The sequence below is a fragment of the Marmota marmota genome, unplaced genomic scaffold, assembly GCF_001458135.2.
Source record: "Marmota marmota marmota unplaced genomic scaffold, marMar, whole genome shotgun sequence".
NCBI classification, from domain to species: domain Eukaryota; kingdom Metazoa; phylum Chordata; class Mammalia; order Rodentia; family Sciuridae; genus Marmota; species Marmota marmota.
This window is the reverse complement of record NW_026000076.1, coordinates 7730321-7752067: the sequence shown is the minus strand read 5'-3', so window position 1 is coordinate 7752067 and position 21747 is coordinate 7730321. Positions and strand designations below refer to the sequence as shown.

At 32.7% G+C, this 21747-nt stretch overlaps 1 protein-coding gene across 1 annotated transcript in view; it reads right to left on the bottom strand.

Moving 5' to 3' along the window:
• The window catches only part of Hfm1 (helicase for meiosis 1), a 94559-nt gene extending 73605 nt beyond the window's left edge, over window positions 1–20954 (bottom strand). The window contains exons 1-7 of the mRNA XM_048814471.1: window positions 20858–20954; window positions 15804–15916; window positions 14258–14564; window positions 5494–5750; window positions 5187–5234; window positions 840–910; window positions 264–396 (exon numbers count right to left, since the gene is read on the bottom strand). Coding sequence (XP_048670428.1) covers window positions 264–396; window positions 840–910; window positions 5187–5234; window positions 5494–5750; window positions 14258–14564; window positions 15804–15916; window positions 20858–20928 — 1000 coding nt within the window. The 5' untranslated portion in view covers window positions 20929–20954. The remainder of the gene's footprint in view (window positions 1–263; window positions 397–839; window positions 911–5186; window positions 5235–5493; window positions 5751–14257; window positions 14565–15803; window positions 15917–20857) is intronic.
• Between the last annotated feature and the right edge of the window lie 793 nt (window positions 20955–21747).

Below are 21747 nucleotides of genomic sequence, written 5' to 3'. Positions count from 1 at the left end.
CACCAAAAAAAAAAGAAAAAAAAAAAAGCCCAGAAGGAGAATTTATTAGAGCTGGGAGCATAGCTCAGTGATAGAATGCTTGCCTGGCATACATACAGCCCTGGGTTTGACCGCCAGCAACACAAATAAATAAATAAAATCAGTTTCTTTAAAAATGTATGGGAAACCAAATAATAATGCCTATGACTGAGCTGAATTTACTTCATTTTTGCTTTACTGAGCTTTTATTATAATTAATCACTATTCTTACAATATATACTTACTGTAAACAATTTTAATGTTCAACCATGGCAATGGTACTTCCATTAACAATCTTGTTATAGCTAGTTCGAACATTACAGTTTTTCCAGAACCAGTTGGAGCACAAATTACAAAATTTCTATCTGTATAAAGAAGCTAAAAAATAAAATTTAATCAATTATGTAACATCAAAATTTTCACACACATTCTCAACTTGTTAGAAAATATGTCTTAGGAAGACTCTAAGGAATAATAATACAAACATTCAATTATTAAAACTGTAACCTTGCTCCAGAACCTCCACCATCAAAAATAATACTATTAATATTTAATCTCTTTTATTTGTCAAAGTGATATGCTAGACATAGAAAAAAATCATTCCTTTATCTTCTAGAGAAATTCTCATAAATCTAACAATTACAAATTAATCTACCTGTGAGAATTGTATATATGTATCTAACAAACATTTTCTGAGCTTCTATAATGTACTAGTCACTGAACGTGGCACTGGGAACCAAAATGTAATCTAGTCTCTCTCCTTAGAGAGCATATAACCTGGTGAGAAGAGGAAGATAAGTAAATAATTATAAGATACTTACATCATCAAAGGCTTTGGACTGTATATAGTTGAAATATGGGAATTCTTTGAAAATACTTCTAAATTTTGCCGCTTTGAATAACATTAAGGAGTCAAATATTTCAGAAATTTAAAAACAGGTTACATCTGATTTGATTTTAAACTTCAGTTAAACTGATATTGACTCCAACAGCATTTAATAATGAGGCTTTCACATTTCTATTTTCTTAAGAAAGAAATTAACAGTTTTTATTAGAGTCTCCACTCCCACTCTGTTTTACAAAGAACTTATGAAGTCCCTATGGGGAAATAAGAGATTACATAAGGCTTATAACTTGAAAGTTAAATATGATGGAAGAGATGCAAATATACAGAGATTAAGTCTATCAGAACTTTGCTTCTAGTTTATCTTTTCCACAGTACACTTTGACGAGGCTACTTTATTTTTACTTCTTTAATATTTCAAATTTCACTAATTATTGATTGTTGATTGTGCTTCATTAGATAATGTCTTATTTCTGGTCACCTAACCCTGAAATGAAACCCTTTGTTTCTGATAATTATAACTGAATTATCAGCATACTGGCTCCTCAGGAAGAATTTAAATCATTCTTTAAATCATCCCCTGAAAAAGTTTTTTTCTTGTTGGTACTAGGGATTGAACTCAGGGTCACTTGACCACTGAACCACATCCCCATCCCTATTTTTGTATTTTATTTAGAGACAGGGTCTTACTGAATTGCTTAGCTCCTCACTTCTGCTGAGGCTGGCTTTGAACTCATGATCCTCCTGCCTCAGCCTCCTAAACTGCTGGGATTACAGGCATGTGCCACTGCGCCCATCCCATGAAAATGTTTTTAAAATTAATAGATTAAAGAATAAACATCTCTCCAAGGTGAGAATCTATTGCAAGCTTGAAAGAGATTTTACAGCACTCTTCTTATTCTGAATCACTATTAGTTAACTACATTTATTAAACACTATAAGCATGATGCATTATTCAATTTAGAAAACTGTAAATAAAGAAGAAAATGAGTTCCTACCATAGAGACTTTATACTCTAATAGATGATATGACAGATAATATATCTGAAAACTCAAACATAAAATTATGTAAGCAGTATGTTTTTAAGAAGATACATAAGAATTCATGGATTGTTCTAGTGATCCTTTTAAAGCTCAGATTATATGACTCTGCTAAAAACCCATCTTTCTCTTGATGTGGACAACTATGTAGTCTTGTCACCCTACTACTGCTCCTTCCTGAACCTGATTTAGCCTTTATTTCTCTGATTCCATGTTCTACTACTGGCCCCCACTCCCATTCCTCTCCTCCACCTATACTGACGTTCTTTGAAAACATCAGTCATATACCTTCCATGAAGCCTTCCCCCTGCCTAGATTATTCTTCCTTCCAAATTTCTTTGGCTATTTCACCTCCTTTAATTGCTTAAATTGTACCTTCTCATGATGCCCTATCCTAACTATTCTATTTAATTCTACATCCTGAATCCTCAAATCCAGCAGTCCCAATTAAACCCTCCTTTACCCTGCTCTACATTTTTCTTTTTCCATAGTACTCATTGCCTTTTAAAATACTATATGACTTATTTATATACTATTATAATTTTTCAGATCTATCTTCTTCCCCACCCTTATCCCAAGGTTAACTCTCCAAAGACAAGGATTTACTGTCTATTTTCTTAACTGATATATCCCAAATACCTAGAACAATGCCTGACACACAGTAACTCAGTTAATATATGATTGCATTAAGTCAAGCCATTAATTTAGAAATTTTCATTTTACTTTCTGTTATGCATGTTAGAATATATATTCCAAAATAAAAATGAAATTTTGAATTTGTCAATCCATCAGATTTTGAAGGAATCTCATTTTTCCTTCAAGATATGTCTTTTCTCCTAAAATATTTATTCATAACAAGCCCAGAAGTAGGCATCATACTGTTTTTCTCTCATTAGATAGTTATACATCAATTTATATTAACAAAAATGAATCTTTGATTCAGAGTAGGTGCAGAATCAGTTTCCCAGCTCATGAAAAAACTCAATCACTAACATCATTTATCATCATTATCAACACTCAAAAAAAATTTTTAACAAACTAAGTAGCGGCACTATAATTATATGTTATAAAGGGTAAAACTGTCTCTAGAACTGAAAATGACAAGAGTACTGTGACAGGATCAATCTGACAAAACTTACTGTCCTGAATATTCAAATATTGTAAAATATTGGAAAAGAATCAGCAAATATATTGTGTCCAAGTAATCCACAAACTCAAATTATCAGGAATAGCCTTCAGCCTTCTACTGTACACACTCAGAAACAATAAACCATAGTACTTCAGTTTTATAGCAAATGAAATTTTTTGACAATAAATCAATGAACAGAAGTATACATAGTAGTCTTAACTAACAAAGATACCTAAACTACAGAACCACTTAAGCTAATATATAGCATGAAAATCTCTAAAAGTCTTAAGAAGGTAGTGCCATACTATGGAAAGTCCAGTTATACAAATAGTTATTTGTTTAACTATCTTTAAACATGCTTTTTACTAATCTATTTCCTATGTTCCATTTTATTTAGATCACAAGAGAGAAGTGCAGCAGGATTGAGACATGGTGCTGAAGAGCAGTGCTAAAGACTGACTACGTCTGAAGTTTAATATCATGTCGGCCTTCCCCCATTTTAACCCAATTTAGTTATCTGCATTGGATACAACTTTTCATAAGTGTTCAGGAAAATATTTTCTAATCATACTTCAGAATTGCCTCAAATGATCCTCTGAGTACTTGGGACTAGAGTCACTATTGCCTAGATTTCCCAATATCTGGAATTCACTTTTTGTTTTGCTAACCAAACCATAACTTTTGTGAATTCTACAACATTCCTCAGCTGTGAGTCACTAATTCCATAAAGCATAATTTAGATGAGTTAGCTTGACTGCTCAAAAATCTTACATGGTTTATCCTCATTGTTTAATAAATTTATTAAAAATAAAAACAAGGGCATGGGGCTAGGATTGTGGCTCAGTAGTAGAGCGCTCACCTAGCACGTGTGAGGCCCTGGGTTCAATCCTCAGCACCACACAAAAATAAATAAATGAAGTAAAGGTATTGTGTCCAACTTCAACTAAAAAATAAATATTAAAAAACAAAACAAGATCATGATGGCATGTAGCTATAGTCCCAGATACTTGAAAGGCTAAGGCAGGAGGACTGTTTGAGCCTAGGGGTTCAAGACCAGCATGGGTAACATAGCAAGACTTTATCTCCAAAAAAATTTTTTTAAATAAAAAAATAAAAACAAAATGCTAAGAGAACAGATCCTAAGTATTCTTACCCCATATACCAAAAGGCAAATACATAAGGTGACAGAAATATTGATTATGGTAATCATTTTCAGACTGTAAAATAATAATAAAACATCATTGCATACTTCAAATATATACAGTTTTTACCTGTTAATTATATAACAATAGAGTTAAGGAGGAGTTTAAAAACAAAAACATAAAATATTCTTTATGTTGGTATTTATGGCATTAAATGATCTGATCCTAAGATACCTATCCAGGATTATTTCCTATTTCTTTTATATCTTTAATCAAACTGGAATGCTTGTTATTTCCAAACAATTTTTTACCCTCCCCCTTGCTCATGGCGACTTTTCTGCCTACAAGGTTTCTTACTTATGTGCTTTACTTTATCTGCCTTTAAATGTATCTGGAGATGGGAAAGTAGATAAAGCACAACCCTTGCTTTCAAGGAGTTCTTAAGTCTTAAGTCTTGAGGAAACACATAAACAGCTGGTAAGTTGTAATAAAATTGACATGCACAGGGTATTAAGAGGCAAAGAAGATATTACCATCAGAATACACCCAAAATATTTGCACTAGAAATGGCCAAACATGTAAGTTGGATTATATGTATAAACTAGGTTCTTTCAAAAATGTTAGATTTGTAAAAATGTACCAAATTAACAAAAAGTCCATTTCTTTCCATTTCCCCTACTCAGTTTAATCCACTATGGTTGATCTTATCCAAAACATAAGATATTATCTGTATCTATGTGTAAGTAAAGCTGACCAGAGTTCTGCCAACAATACAAATCTGATTTCTGTATTTACCTTGTCTTCTACTGGTACATACAATTCAAGCTGGCACCAGAACACAGACCACACTTGGAATAGCACTGTCATACACATATATCTCTTACATGACTCAAAAGATACACTTTTCATTTTTTCTTTGTAACCAAAACAAATGCACAGGAACACAATGAAACAATATTTTAATAATGTGATTTCACAATATCAAATATGTTGTAAAATAATTTAAAGGATACGAATTTCTGTGACAGCCTTCAAGGAACCTACACCACTTCTGGTTACCCCTAAAAAAATCATAGATGAATATTTTTAAATTTTTTCTACAAAAAAAAATTGCTTCAATAAAACTTACACAACTTTTTTTTGAGAACATAGGCAAAAATAGTAGAACACAGCCAAAAAATAATGCAACATAATAAAGAAAGGCAGAAATTGCACATAGATAACCCACTTAAACATACTATAATTTTGTATTTTCTCTATGCTACAAAATGTAGATTAATTTGTATTTTTATAAAACCAAATGAAAAAGCAAGAAATCACCTTGAATATTATGAGGTTGGGATGCAAGTGAAAATGATGGTACTTTGAGTATGTCATCTCCAATTTCAGAAGATGAAAAAGCTTCATTTGCTATAAACATGTTTGATTGAGGTTTTTGCTTATTATTGCTACAGTTCCATGATTTCTCCTTGTTCATTTCTGTTTGAATAATTTTCACTGAGTTAACTCCAGAGTCCAAGTTTGCACTGTTATTAGAATAAGTACCTCCATGCATACTGTCACATATTTTAAATAATCTGAAAAAGAACCACATGTTTTTTACCTGTAACAGTTGCTTAGAATATTAAAGATAGCATTAAATTGTCTCTTTAAACATGCCCATAAAAATAAAAAATTCAATCAATCTCCTAAAATGTGACTTTTTAAATTTACTATGGATATACATATTTTCATTTTCCTAAAACTCAGATAAATCCATCTGTGGTAGCCAGTGTCTAAGATGGCCTCAATGATCCTTGCCTCCTTTTTTTTTCACACTCTTGCAGTCTGCAACAAATTGAATCATTTAATCAGAACTGGCCTTTGTAACTAGTAGAGTACTGCACGTCCAAGTGTGTGACTTCCAAAGCTAGGTCAAAAAGACAAAGACATCAGACATTGTCCTTTTCACATAGTCTCTTAGATGGCTCACTCTGTGAAGGAACTCTATCAATAACACCATATCCTAAGAACTCTCAAACAACCTTATGAAGAAGGCCCATGTGGATAGGTACTGAAGCTTCCTGTCAAGAGCCAGCACCAACTTGTCAGCCAAGGTGAATGAGCCACCATGAAAGCAGATCCCCTGTCAAGTGTCAGATGACCACAGACTGTGCTAAAATTCTGATTATAGCTCTTTCAGAGGTTCCCAATTTTATGCATTCTCATGAGAGACCCCAGGCCAAAACATCCAATTAAATTGTTCCTAAGTTCCTAACTTACAGAAACAATGAGAAAAGCATTTATTGTTGTTTTTAAGCCACTAAGTTTGGGGATAAGCTGTACACAACAAGATAATTAATGACTGCTGAATAAGTCAGAAAAGTGCTAAAGGGAGGGAAAAAGGCCACACAATATAGTCACAAAAAGGTAATTCACCTAATAGTAGTTATATTTTACTAAAGTGATTCGATATAACAATATATTAAATTTATAGGAATAAATCAACATACTTGTCATGAATTAAAAGTTGTTATCAATAACATTTAGCTTCACAGAAAGTATCAGTTCATTCAGTTTTACTTGCCAGTCAATTCAAGGTTTATACCCTAGCCTACATCATCCCCCCAAAGAGGAAAAGTAGTAAACTAAGTGTATTAGCAGATCAAATCATCCCAAACACTATCTAATAATAACCCTAGTGTAAAAAATATTTCTTGGCAAAGTTCTGAAAAACAAGGAGACATCATCTTTATAACTGTATTATATTTGATCAAAAGAAAATCTACCACAGTAATTTGTTCAAAATAGCCTCAAGAGATGTAGTAATCATTAAGGTTTCCAATATAACACTTACATCTTATAGAATAAGTAATGGGGATGATATAAGGTATCAGACTTACAGAATTCTATAAGAAATGATACTTAAATACTATGCAAACATGAAATAATTTGCAAATTACTCTGTAATAATGATATGCTTTTGTATAAGAACAAGTCTTTGAAAAAACTTGAAAAATGTATTTTAGCATCCTCTAATGTTTTATCTTTGAAGATGGAAAATTCAAAAGCAGATAATCTTAGATAATATATATTGTACTGGGAACAAGGATATTCAAGCTATAGTATGATTCCCTGCAATATGCTGTGATATTGGTTAGAATCAGACAGACCTAGGTTTAAGTTTAAAGCTCCTCTGCTTTGTAGCTGTGTGATTTTAAAGTTAGTAAGAGTTTGAAATAAGTTTTACAAACTGTAAAGACATTATCTACATTCTAGTTACCAAAATTCTCTGGACCTCAGAATCTTCCTAAATCCTCTGGAACTCCCACTTAATAAACTCCCCTAGGTCCTTCACTTCCTCATTGATTATTTATTATCCCTGGCCTTAAAAATAAACAAACAAACAAACAATGTGGCTCTGCCCTAGAAAACTATTGCTTCTTAAGAAAACCCCTAAGTGGAAACTCCGAATTCTCTCACATTCAATGTATTTGAAGATTGAGAGTGTTTTCCTCTCTATTCCAAATCTAGATCATTTTTCCACTCTCACAATAGTAATCTACACTATTCATCTATGCCACTTCCTAATAGCATATATCACTTATCAACCTTCTGGTCACTTTAGAATACTTTCCTCTTGCTTTCAGAACTTTGCCAATATTCTGTGCTACTGCAACATTCATGGAGACAACCCATTCAAAATCCTTATCTCTCAATTCCTCAGAAAATTCATTTCCAAAGGCATTCTCCTTCACATGACCTCAGTCATCTACTGTCTCACCAGAGTCTGTCATTATCCCAAACTGCCCTTCCTCTCAATAATCTGATGAATAATGATTCTGATATATTATTTTCTAACTTCAAACTTTTATTCTGTTAGTTTATTTGCTCAAGGAACCAGTGAGTTTAAAGAACAAGTTAACTGTAATTAATCTATTTTTTCCTAAGCTATCTTCCCTTTTTCTTTTCTTGTCTACCTTTTGTGGACTTAAATTCCATGGCCACTTTCTTACCAATATTCTAAACTCTGCTTCTCCTGTTAATATAAAAATAACAACAGAAGCTGGGCACAGTGGCACATGTCTGTAATCCCAGCCACTTGGGAGGTTGAGGAAGGAGGATCACAAGTTCAAAGCCAGCCTTAGCAACTTAGCAAGACCCTAAGCAACTTAGCAATATTCTGTACCTATATAAAAAAAACAAAAAGGGCTGGGGATGTGGCTCAGTGGTTAAGCACCCCTGGGTTCAATCCCTGATACAAAAACAAACAAACAAAAATAAACCCAAAAATACTAATTAAAAAAAACAGAGCAAGAATCACAGCTTTTGGGACAGAAGTCCCCTGTGTTTCTCCTTTGCTAGCAAAGCAATAAACCTTTTTCCTTTTTCTCAAAACCATGTCCTCGTTATTGTATTGGCACCGGGGATAAGGACTGAGCTTTCTGCAATATGGAGCTTAAACACTGGAGAAATGCTGAAGAGAAAGGCCCAGGGTGAGATGTCTTTGGAGGTGACGCAAAGAATTCACATTCAAAGGAGAATGCCAGACATCTGCAGAGGGAAAGACTGCAACCCCTTGGTCTGGGATGTTAATATTCACAGAGGAACACATGCATACTAAAATTGGAATGGTACAGAGAAGAAAAGGTGACACACAAATTCATGAAGCATTTCACATTTATTCAATGGATCAATGGATAAAGAAGATAGACTGCATTTCCAGAGGATGAGAAAATGGACTTTATAATGGAATGCTATTCATCTATAAAAATAATGATATGCTGTCAATTTCAACATGGATGAACCTGGAAGACAATGTGTTAAAAGAAATAAGCCAAGAACAGAAAGACAAATGCAGCATGAACTCATGTGAAATAAAAACATTCATCTCATAGAAATTGAGAATAGAATATTGGTTATTAAAGGCTGGGGAGGGTATAGGAGTAGGATGGGAAGAGATTGGTCAATGGATACAATGTTACAGAACAAGTTCTGATGTGTTATTGCATAATAGGGTGATTATAGTTAATGATAATATATCATCTATTTGAAAATAGCTAGAAGAGAGGATTTTAATTTTTAATTTCTCTCATCACAAAGAAATGATTAAATGTTTAAAGTGATGGATATGCTAATTACCCTAATTTGATCATTACACAGTTGTATATATGTATCAAAATATCACATGGTATCNAAAAAAAAAAAAAAAAAAAAAAAAAAAAAAAAAAACAGAGCAAGAGGCTCTACAAAGAAATGAATTTACTCGGAGTAATGGCAAACCATATGCATACCAGAGAGGAAAAGAATGGCAAGGCTTTTGAAAGGTAAAATAAGGTTAATAAGTTGCACTGAAACAACTGTCCTCAGCAAGGATTAATAAGAAGAGCAGTGTCAGCTCAAGGCTGACAAATTGTTGGGCAAATGTCATTGCAAAAGTATTCTTTGTGTAAGGATGTGGTATCTTAATGCCTTTATGCAAGGTTGTGGTTTTCAGAGTACTCATAACAGTTTTTATCATAGGCCACTGTGTGAGAGATCCCCTTCTTTATGACCTCTCTATTCCCTTTTTGTTAGGGTTTGACACAAGTGACTCCATTTTGATTCTGACAACTTTTATCCACTTTATTATTTTTATCATACTTACATCACAAAACCTCACTCCTGAATGATTTTTTTAAATAATTACAGCAAGGCAGTGGAATAAGAATGGGTAAAAAGTACTACTTTGGAGCAGGTGATTAGTATTAAAATTCAGAGTCATCATCAACAAGCTTGCAGGATATAATGTCAATATACAAAAAACAATTATATTTTCATAAACTAGCAATGGAAAATCTGAAGAAAAAAATTAAGGAAAAAAAAGAGTCCATGTAAAATAACAGCAAAAAAATAAAATACTTAAGAATAAATTTAACAACATAAGTATAAAACTATCCACTGAAAAACTAAAACATAATTGAGAGAATTAAAGAAAACTTTTAAAAATGGAAGGACAACTCATGTTCCTAGATTGGAAGATTTTAAATTGTTAGATGGTAAGATTCCTCAAGTTGATCTACAGATTCAACACAATCTCTATCAAAATACCAGCTGGCTTCTTATACTAAAATTCATATGAAAATGCAAAGAACACAGAATAGCCAAAACAGTCTTGAAAAAAAAAGATCAAAATTGGAAGACTCACACTTCTTAATTTAAACTACAAAGCTCCATTGTAGGATTAGCATAAAAATAGCATATATTAGTCCATGGAGTAAAATAAAGAGTTCAGAAATGCTGTAGTTTGGGTCAGAAATGCTGTAGTTTGGGTCAAAAGCCCAAGTGTTAAAGGTCAAATCCCCAGCTACTGGGACATAATGGAGACTTTTAGCTCAGTGGGAGGTGTTCTAGTCATTGGAGGTGTGCCCCAGAAGGACTCTGATCTCCTTTCTCTCTCTCCCTTTTTTCTCTTCTCTCTCCCATCCAACCATGTGCTTAGCTGGTTGAAACTTTTGGTCTCCCTACTCTTTCCCCTTTGACCTTCAGGATGGGCTGGAGATTAAGTTCATTGCCACTGACAAATCATTTCATCAATCATGCTCATATAATGGGACCTCTGTTAAAAGAAACAATGGTGCTCAGAGAGCTTTTGAGTTGGTGAACATATCAAGGTGCCGACAGGGTGGCACACTCACAGAGGCTTACTCCACCCCATCCCCAATAGTCAGCCCTATGAATTTCTTTATTTGGAGTTGTATCCTTTATAATAAACCAGTAAATGCAAGAAATGTGTTTTCCTGAGATTTAAGTCATTCTGGCAAATGAACCTACAGAGACTGGGTTGTAGAAACACCTGAGTTTTTCAGGCACATAGAGAGGTAAGGAGTCTGGGCACCCTGCTTTCCTGGTTGGCATTCTTTAATAGGAATAATTTTGTAGAACTTTATTAATATTAAGTTTCTTTGGGTGGGGGGTAATGAATATGTCTTAAAATTAAATAATGATGGCTGTACAACTATATGTATTCTAAACACCAATGAGTTTGTGCATTCAAAAGGGTGAATTTCATGTTATCTGAATTATAACTTATTAAATCTGATATAAGAAATCATAGTTACCTCAACTGTTCTTTTTATAATATCCAGCATCATTTATAGTATCCAGCATTAGTCTAATTAGATTGCTTTCCTAATCTCCATAATTTTTCCTATTCTTCCCAATCTTTCATAATGCCCTACTTATTCTCTCAAAATGACAGATAACCTCATCTATGTCATAGAGAGAACAAAAACTATAAACTAGATCTCTTCTGAATCTTGAACCTATATATTCAATTGTCTGTCTGCATAATTTATAAATACCTAAAATCAACATGTCCAAATCTATTCATCACGTTCCCCTAAATCTAATCTTTCTTTAAGGTTTTTTTTTTTTTTAATATTACTTAAGGGCCCACCATTCTTCATTATTCTGGTTCAAACTAGAAATGTAGGTTTAAGATCTCACAAATAGTAATCATTTAAGTCCCATGGGATTCTACCTCCTAAATAACTTTGGACTCTCTTCATTTCCGCTATCAAAGTCCTAGGTCAAGACTTCTCTCCCACCTACACCAATATAATAACCTTTTAATTGACTCTTCACAATATATTCTAACTCCTTTCTTGTTTGTCCACCATACTGGGGCCAAAATCAATTTTAAAGGAAAAGAAAATCTAATTTCACTCCTTTGCATGGACTTTTAGGAAAATGATTCTCAAACTTTAGTATACAATATGATCATCTGGAAAATTTGTTTAAAATTAGTTTCTAGATCCCATTCTCATCTTTACTAAAATTATGATTTAACAGGTCTAAGGTAGGACCCAGAAATCTAAAATTTTAAAAACCATTCTAGGTGCCTCAATACAGTGTGTCTAGGGGCTATAATTTAAGAAACATGGCCTTAAAGTACAAGATGTTGATCATGGTCTATAAGATTCTGAATGGCTTAGTTCCTTCATACCTTACCTCTCAGCATTCTCTTACTTCAAACTAAAGGAACTTTTTGCAAAGAATTGCTTAACTCTGTGCTATCTCAGGACTTCTGTACATTCTATTCTTTCTACCTATTAACACTCTCCCTCTTTATTTTCACCTAGTTTACTTCTATTTTTCTTTAAGGTTAAGTGTAAACACCACTTACTCAAGAAAGCTTTCCCTGATTGGGGTAGATCATGTCCTCATGTTAAATGTTCCAGGACACCTGTTTTCAAAGAACAGTCTGGGACTCTTTCAGGGAGTCCATTAAATCAAAATTATTTTCACAATATTACTAAGCCAAGTCACAAGACATCACGACAGACTTAAAAGACATAAATGAGAATCCAACTATATTGCAAAAATATAAAACAATGCCACTTTTCTCACTAAACTATTTTTTTGTTTTAGAAAATAGAACTTAATTTTTTAATTTTAATAGATAACTGGTAATTATATATAATTATGGGGTACAAAGTGATATTTTGATACAAATATACAGTTGTAGTAACCAAATCAAGGTAATTATTAAATCTGTCACCTCAAACATTTATCATTTCTTTGGAATGAGACCATTCTCTTCTAGCTATTTTGGATTATACAATACATTACTATTAACTGCAGCTACTACACAACAGAACACCAGAACTTCTATATAATTGCAACTTTGTTCATCAATACCTCTGCATTCCTCCTTCACATCTCCCCCAGACTCTGATAACTGCAATTCTACTCTCCATTTCAGAGTTCAACCAACCTCTTTTCTTTTTTGCAGTGCTGGGGATCAAACCCAGAACTTCACATATGCTAGGCAAGTGCTCTCTTCCTGACCTACATACCCAGCCCTATGTTTGACTTCTTTAGATTCCACATACAAGGGAGATCGTGTTATTTGATTCTCTGTGCCTGGCTTAGTTTACTTAACATAATGTCTTCTACATTCATTCGTGTTGCCACAAATGACAAAATTTCCTAGGTTTTTAAAAAATATATATTTATTTTAGTTATAAATGTACCTTTATTTTATTTATATGTGGTGCTGAGAATCAAACTCAGGGCCTCACACATACTAGGCAAACACTCTACCACTAAGCCACAATCCCAGCCCCTCCTAGGTTTTTTTATGGCTCAATAGTATTCTATTATGTACATAGATGCTCCTGGACTTAAAGTGGGGTTATGTACCAATAAACTTATCATAAGCTGAAAATCATAAATCAAAAATGCACTTACTATATCTAACTTACTGAACATTGCAGCTTAGTAACACAGTACACTGTAGATTATCTGTTGTTTACCCTGGTTACTGAGTGGCTGACAGAGAGCTATGGCTCTCTGCTGTTGCCCACATAGTTTCAGTGAGAAAGTATGGTACCATATATTGCTAACATGGAAAAAGATCAGAGACCAAAATTTGAAGTACAGTTTCAACTGAATGCACATTGCTTTCACACCACCATAAGGTCAAAAAGTCCTATGTCAAACCATCACTATGTCAGGGACCATTAGTATACAATACATTATTTTTAATATGTTCCTCTAATGTATTGTTAACACATTATTTCCTACATTTCTTTTTTTTTTTTATATTTCCTACATTTCATGTAGGAAAAGTCTTTTTAACTGAAAATTCATTAATTAGATTAATTGGTAGTAGGTTTAGTATGAGTTTAAGATGAATTAGTAAATAAGTACTTTTTAATTTTTTGGTTTTAATTTCTAATATGATTCAATACTGATATATATAACCTACCTTAATAAAAACTCTTTGGGAATCTTCAATACTTTTTAAATGCAATGGGGTACTTATGATAAAAAGTTTAACAATCTCTGCTCTAACAATATAACTACTTCATGAAAATAACTGTCATACTATGAAGTATTTAGTCAATTATTTTTAGTTATGTATCTATGCTTCCCACTAAATTGTAAGGTCCTTAAAGGTAAAAATCTAGAATCCCAAATATAACAGAATGTTTAATGTATAATACTTTGTTATTACTGTTTTTCTCATTCAGAATCTATCATGTTTAATATTTTTGGATGAACACATTAATATTCCACTTTATTCACTGAATGTTATTTATTACATTTAATTAATTACCTTTTTCGAAATGCTGGTGTGCTCTCTCCCGTTTCCTCTATAACGTTACCTAATTTTGCATCATCAGGAACAGTTTCCTCAGGTGCTATCTTGGTGCCCATGTGGTTTGTATATTTCTGAGAAGAACCATATGTCAGCTTGCCAGCAACATGTGATGAGTCATTAATACCTGCTACTCCTAAATTTAGATAATCATATTCATATTTATAAGAGGGAAACTGGAATTTTTGTGTTGGTGAAATATAATTTATGTCTTCATTAGTAATCTTTAAATTTGACATTAACATTTTTGGATTATTTTCTTGACCTACAAAAGAGGAATATATTGGTTATTATATATTATTCATTAAAACACATTTTCAATATAATAATGAAAAATTTAATTAATTTTTAAAAGTTTACTAGTTAAATTTTTTTTTGTTAAATATGAAAGTCAAGAAAAGTATTAGTATAATAACAAGATACTCTATAATACCATATATGGCTTCGAAATACCAGGTTGTTTCTGAAAGCAACTTAGAAATTACTTCAGAATTATTAAGATTAAATTCAAAATTTATACAGCATCTATGTTATAAAATAGGTTTAAATCCTGATGACATAAGTAGTAATAATTTTAATATTTAACTATTTTGGCTACTACAAATGGCATACTTATACAAGTAATTATGAGGATGTAAAATTTTATATAAATAATTTACACACAGAAATACAATGGTCAATCATATAAAATCTTAATGAATATGATCCAGTATTAAAATATAGGACACAGTGCTTTTTTTAAATTTGTAATCCTGCTTCTAAAATCAAGATAAAGAAATATCTTCATCAGAGTGATAGAATTTTAAACATTTCTTTAGAGTTTTTTTTTCCCCAGAATCTATGAGATGTTTAGAGGAAGTTCAGAAGTCTTATTAGAGCTTAAATTTGCTTTACCGTCTATTTATAAATATTACACCAGATGTATACCATACATGAAGTATAGTATTTGATACATTCAAGAGTATACATATATCTATTTATATATAAATCATGTAACTTATAAGCTTAATATTAAAATATTTATGCATGAAATTACCAATTTAAGATTAAAATTTTACCAGTAACATCATATTAGATAACATATTGTTTAAGCATTCCTCAAGATTTAAAAAAATGGTCTCAACATGTATAATCTTCTGTTATCTTGTTCTTTCACATAAAGATCTGTCTCCCAGAAGATCTTACCAATTAGAAAAGAGCAAAACTGAGGAGCAGTGACAGGAGTTTTAATGGTTAAAGAGAAACAAATATTCACTGAACAATAGTCAGAACAAGTATGTGATAGGATATTATGTACTATGCACACATATGTGTATGTATGTATGGAGAAGGTAAATGTGTTAGATCATAAGGTTTGGTGAGCATTATTTTGAATAAGAGAAGTCTTTGACTCTCATTTTATTCCATTAAAATAAAGGAATTAATATTTTCATGTGTTACTAGGTTTTTTATATTGACATTAACTGCATGCATTTGGTTTCACAACAAATATATGAAAACTTACCTTGCAGTTTATGACTTTCTATTTCCTCCTCTAATTCCTGAGTATCTGGAATTTCTGAAATCAATGGAGGAGGAGGGAGAAACCAATCCAATGATTTTTCATTGTCTGGATAGCTATATAAAATATAAAAAATGTGAATACATGCTTAAAAAGATCTACAATCAGAAACATGTATTTATTAAACTTTACTCAATTTCTATTACCACTATGATTTATCTCTAATACAGCAATGTTCTCAACCTTTTTTCCCTTGTGTGTCACAGAATTAATAATACGGGGACTGGAGTTGGGATTGGAACTTAGTTGGTAGAGTACTTGCCTAGCACGTGTGAGGCACTGGATCCAATCCTCAGCACCATATAAAAATAAAATCAAGGTATTGTGTCCATCCACTATAAAAATATTTTTAAAAATTAATAATACTGCATGTAAGATATGCTACCTAAATAGGAATGGCAATAGTTCCACTTCATTTTCTCTAATTGAAATGCCAGTGATAGGAATTTTAAACCTATTCCAACTTTTTAAAAAGTACTAAATCATTCTCAAACTCTGCACTTTAACTATTACATGTAACAAATTACTTATGATATATCTTACCTATAATCATGGGTCTTTACTGGGTAAATCACTCCATTATTAGTATTCTTGAGTATTCCTACAACTTGAGTGAAAATTAATGTCCTAACCCAAATACTTGGTTCAAAACCATATGCAACCACAAAATCTCTAAGAAATTGGTTGAAACTGGAAATTTCTTTATAAGCCAATGGTAATTGATGAGATTTTTGCCACCCTATTGGCATCTTTACCTGTCCATACATTTCAGCTGTGACCTTATTAACTGATACTGCTTTAACATATCTTTACCAATCAAAGTTGACTTGCTTTCATTAAGATAAAAAGTAAGTGCTAGGTGACAGGAAAAACTTGAGGAAAAAAAACATATATACTGCCTACACTGAATCCCAAGCATTTTAAGATTAATTTATTTTCATTTATTGTACTAAGTTTCCCAAGTACGAGACTTAATCTTTGAATTTTCTGTCCCTCTTAGTACCTAGCACATAGCTACTATGACTATATTTTTCAAATAAAAAATCCACAACATTATTTGACAATGTCTGAGAGACTGAGCAAATACCAGAGCATTTGAAATTCAGGACTATGACAGAGGGTTCCTAAGATCACACCCAGTTCAACGATTTCCTAGCTGAGTCCTACTCCTAGCAATTGGGCAAAGTCCTAGGGAAACCAGGCACAAGTTTCCAAGAGTCCTCTCCACACAAGGGTCACATTAAATAACCAATTGTGACAACATGCATGAAATGTTACCAATGAGGAAAGTTCATTTGGAACTCAATGGTCAGGGTTTATTGGGGACTAATCACCCCCAAGCATTCCCTGTCTGACATATAAATTCCAGAATCCCAGAAGAAAAGCAGGTGTTCACATAAACCACATTATTTGTATAAACAGTTCATGCACAGTGAGCCACTGTTATCAGTTAATGGTGGGAACCTTCCTGAAATCTGTTCTCAGATTCCAACCAAAGGGCAACCTTGCAAACAGGCTTTGCAAGGATAGTCATTTAGGCCTGTTATGTTAACTCTTTTCTATATAGAGACCATTCCAGAAAATCCAAGAAAGAGAATAATGGGATATAAGAAGTATACATATAGCTCTACTATTCAGTCTCCTCATAAAATTAAATCTTCCTTATGATTTCCCTCTTTTTTTCTAGAGGTGCCATCATTCTCCCAGTCACCAACTCCAAACCATAGCATAATCTTTTTTTATTCATAATATATAGATACATATTCCTTTTAATGCTTCTGAAATTCATCATTTTCTTTGTATTTCCATTGTCACTATTGTAATTAAGATCCTAATCAACTTACATCTGATTGAGAACAATAGTGTCTTAACTGAATTCACTGCCTCCAGGCTTTCTCTCTAATACACCTTACACATTCTTACATTAATTTAGAATCATTTTCATCATAGTACTCTATTCAAAATTCTTCAGTGGCTTTCAGATAATGACAAACTTCCCAAGGGATTTAGAGTACCTTACAGTTTTAATTCTCCTACACATACCTTTAGGTTTAGGGTAAACTGAACTACCTGTTAAGGTTTGGATAAGTGTCCTCCAAAGGCCCATATGTTAAAAGGCTAGCTTACCAGCTTGTGACACTATTGGGAGGTGGTGAAACACTTAAGAGATGGAGCCCAGGGGGAGGAATTTATCTCATCAGAGGGATGCCCTTGAGAGAGAGTGTGACTCTGACCCTTTCACTTCTCTTTGATTCCCAGCTGCCATGAGGTGAGGGCTTTTTCCACCAGGTGCTCCCACCAAGATGTATTGCCTCACAATAGGCCCAAAAGCAACAAACCAAATGACCATGGACCAAACTCCTCAAAACTACGAGATAAAATAAACTTTTGCTTTGTTTAAGTATTTTGTCACAGTGATGGAAAGCTAGTACAATACCAAACAGATAACACATTCTGTGCCTCCTCATCTTTATTCAAAGATACATCCTTTACTGCTGGGCCTGGGTACACACCTGTAATCCTATTCTTCCCATGTTCCCTCTCCCTACCCCACTAAGGAGACTAAGGCAGGAAGATTCCAAGTTTGAGGCCAGCCTCAGCAACTTAGCAAGACTCTGTCTTACAAAATAAAATTTAAAAGGACTGGGAATGTAACTAAATAGTTCAATCACCAGTGCCACCTTCCCCCCCTAAAAAAAAAAAATTTAAAAAGATAAACTCTATACTCTTCCTGACCTTGTACTCAGCCTCATACCCATATCCACCTATAGAAATTCTACTATTATTCATTCATTAATCCATTCAACAACTGTTTAGCACATGCCAGGTGCTTTTCTAGGCACTAGAGTTTAAGTTCATTTAAAACCCACTTCAAATTCTACCTTTTCCAAGAAATTTCCATAGGTTCTCAAAGATTTTCTCCCCATCTTTTTATACACCGAATCCACAATATTTCTCATACTTCTCATTGTATTGTGTGTGTATGTATGTATACAGATAATAGATAGAAATAGCTAATTAGTCTGATACTGTTTCTAGATTGTAAATATCCAAGGGCTTTGCTTTTATTTCCATTTATATAAGCAGTACTTAGCACAGTGCTTTATATAATTAGGTGTGCTATTCAGGAAATGTTTGTTGATTTAATTCCACAGCTTTTAACACATAGAGAATTATACAGCATTTAACACCCACCACAATCTATGCTCAGCTTTAGAACTCTATGCACCATTTGTCTCCTTTATGAACCATCTACTCTAAAAAACTTCTATATACTATCCCCTCAAGTACTGTGACTTGTCCCATCTTCATTCCTTTTTTTTTTTCCCCTTTAACAGTAGGCCTTCAATGCCTACTTCCTCTGTGTCCAAAGAATTATCAGATATTTCAAAGACTCCTGAAGCCTCTCCCCACTACCATAAAGCCTGACCTGATCATCTGGCTAAAGGTTACTTTCTTCCAAATCTGAAATTTTATTGCATAAATATTAATCATTTTGCATACATTTTTAATTTTTTATTGTTAGAACAATCATATGTTCCGAAATTTGCCTGACCCTAATCCTAATACACTGACTTACAGTCCTGATTTACTCCTGCTGCTCCAGCAGGATGTACTTTTTTACTCTCAAAAGTTTTCCAGTCTGTACATATATACACAATGGAATATTACTCAGCAATAAAAGAGAATAAAATCATGGCATTTGCAGGTAAATGGATGGAGTTAGAGAAGACAATACTAAGTGAAGTTAGCCAATCCCAAAAAACCAAATGCCGAATGTTTTCTCTGATATAAGGAGGCTGGTAGTGGGGTAGGGAGAGGGAACATGGGAAGAATAGACAACTCTAGATAGGGCAGAGGGGTGAGAAGGGAAGGGACAGGGCATGGAGTTAGAAATGATAGTGGAATGTGATGGACATTATTATCCAAAGTACATGTATGAAGACACAAATTGGTGTGAATACACTTTGTATACAACCAGAGATATGAAAAATGGTGCTCTATATGTGTAATAAGAATTATAATGCATTCTGCTGTCATATATAAATAAAAAATTAATTAAAAATAATTCCCAAGTGACATATTTCTACTTTCTCATACTCTTAAAAGGAGCTAACCACAATTCTCAAACAAGAACAAACTATTGTCCTTCATCATCATTGCCACCACCACCTTCATAAGTTTTTAATATTTAAAAGTATTTCCTTTATAACTCACCATAGAATATTTCAAATACTGATTCTGTGTCCAAAAAAACCCGAATATGAGTCATGGATATGTTATATCATACTATGTAATGAGTTTAAATACAGAATATTGAAATATGTGGTTAAAAAAAAGTATTCCAGTCTGGATCATGATTTACATAGTCAGATTATTTATTAATGACTTCCCATATATGTGTTTAAACTCAATTAGATTTTAACTTTTAGAAGTGAGTTTCTTTCTTTTTATATCCTTTCAGCATTCAATCAATATTTGAATTACTATTAGAATGAATGAGTGAAAGCAATAAGGGGGTTTCATTAAAATAGGTTATTATAACAAATACATATAAAATTCAGAATTGAGAGCAATCTACATGGTCTCACATCTTTATTTCCATCCCTACACATTGCCTGTGCTAAATACGCTTATCATAGTTAGTCTTTGGTACATGCTCATTCTGTTTTCAAAACGTGTCATCACTTCTTGTTCTCAGCTACTCTTTGACATTATTTCCAGTCTTTACCTTAGTCAAGAACAACTTAACAAATTAGAAATTTAAAGCAAATGAACATAAAACTGGCAGGAATTAATTGAATTTTTAAAACTATAACATTTAAGATGCTGAACCTTACTTACCAGTGAATCTGAATTCCATGTTTCTAAATATACAGTCATTCTGTTGATCTGCCATTTTTAATTGTGTATTTATCAGAAAGAAAATAAACTCCCTAATTTTTTTTAAACTCTAAAATAATATACTATATTATTAGCCCTTGAGATAGACTTACTTTTCAATTTCATCTGGGTTTTCAAAAAACAAACTATCCACAGAAAACAAGCAGTCATTTAGTTTTGACATCTTTGAAAACTGGACTTTGTCATAAATCTACAAGATATAGAAAAGGTAGTTTATATTTTATTTACAAAGATGGAGAAAATATTTATGGATAAGTAAACTATAATCATTAGTTTCTCAGAACATCCTTTAAAATATAACCACAGATGAGTCTTACAGTTTCAACTTCTGTGACTTTCAAAGCATTTCAATATCAACATACTGTATTCTCTACTCATTCATATATTTTCACATTTTGAACCCCTTTCTTCATACTGCACCAATATTTAGAATATTTTCTTCCTGGCAAATTCTTGTCCATTCTTCAAAGTATAGGTTAAATGTCATTTCTTCTTCAAAGACTTCTCTAAATTTGTCCTCTTCAATAACACAAAATTAACTGCTCCTTTTGGGTTAATACTTTGTTTATAGTATTATTTTTGAGTTAAGATATTACAATTTATTGTGAATGTGTGTACCTCTAATACAACTATGTACCTATGCAGGAATTTGCTTCAAAATAAAGGTGGAATGGTAGAAATGTACTGATAAAACATTATTGGTGACAAGTTGGTAACTGCTAAAACTATGCAACGTGTATGTGTGGGTTCATAATAATAGTTTATTTTTCATGTGTTTGAACTTTTACAAAATAGACAAATTTAACACATACGTATTTTTACACTCATGGTGTATAACATGTATATGTCTATCTGTAGATAGATATATACACATTCTTTTTTTTTTTTTTTTTGCTTTAAGATATTCAGAGATGTAAAGGTTAAAAATGTTCACCTCTGGCCACCAGGAATGAAAAAAGGGCTGAAAAAAGACTCAAATGTG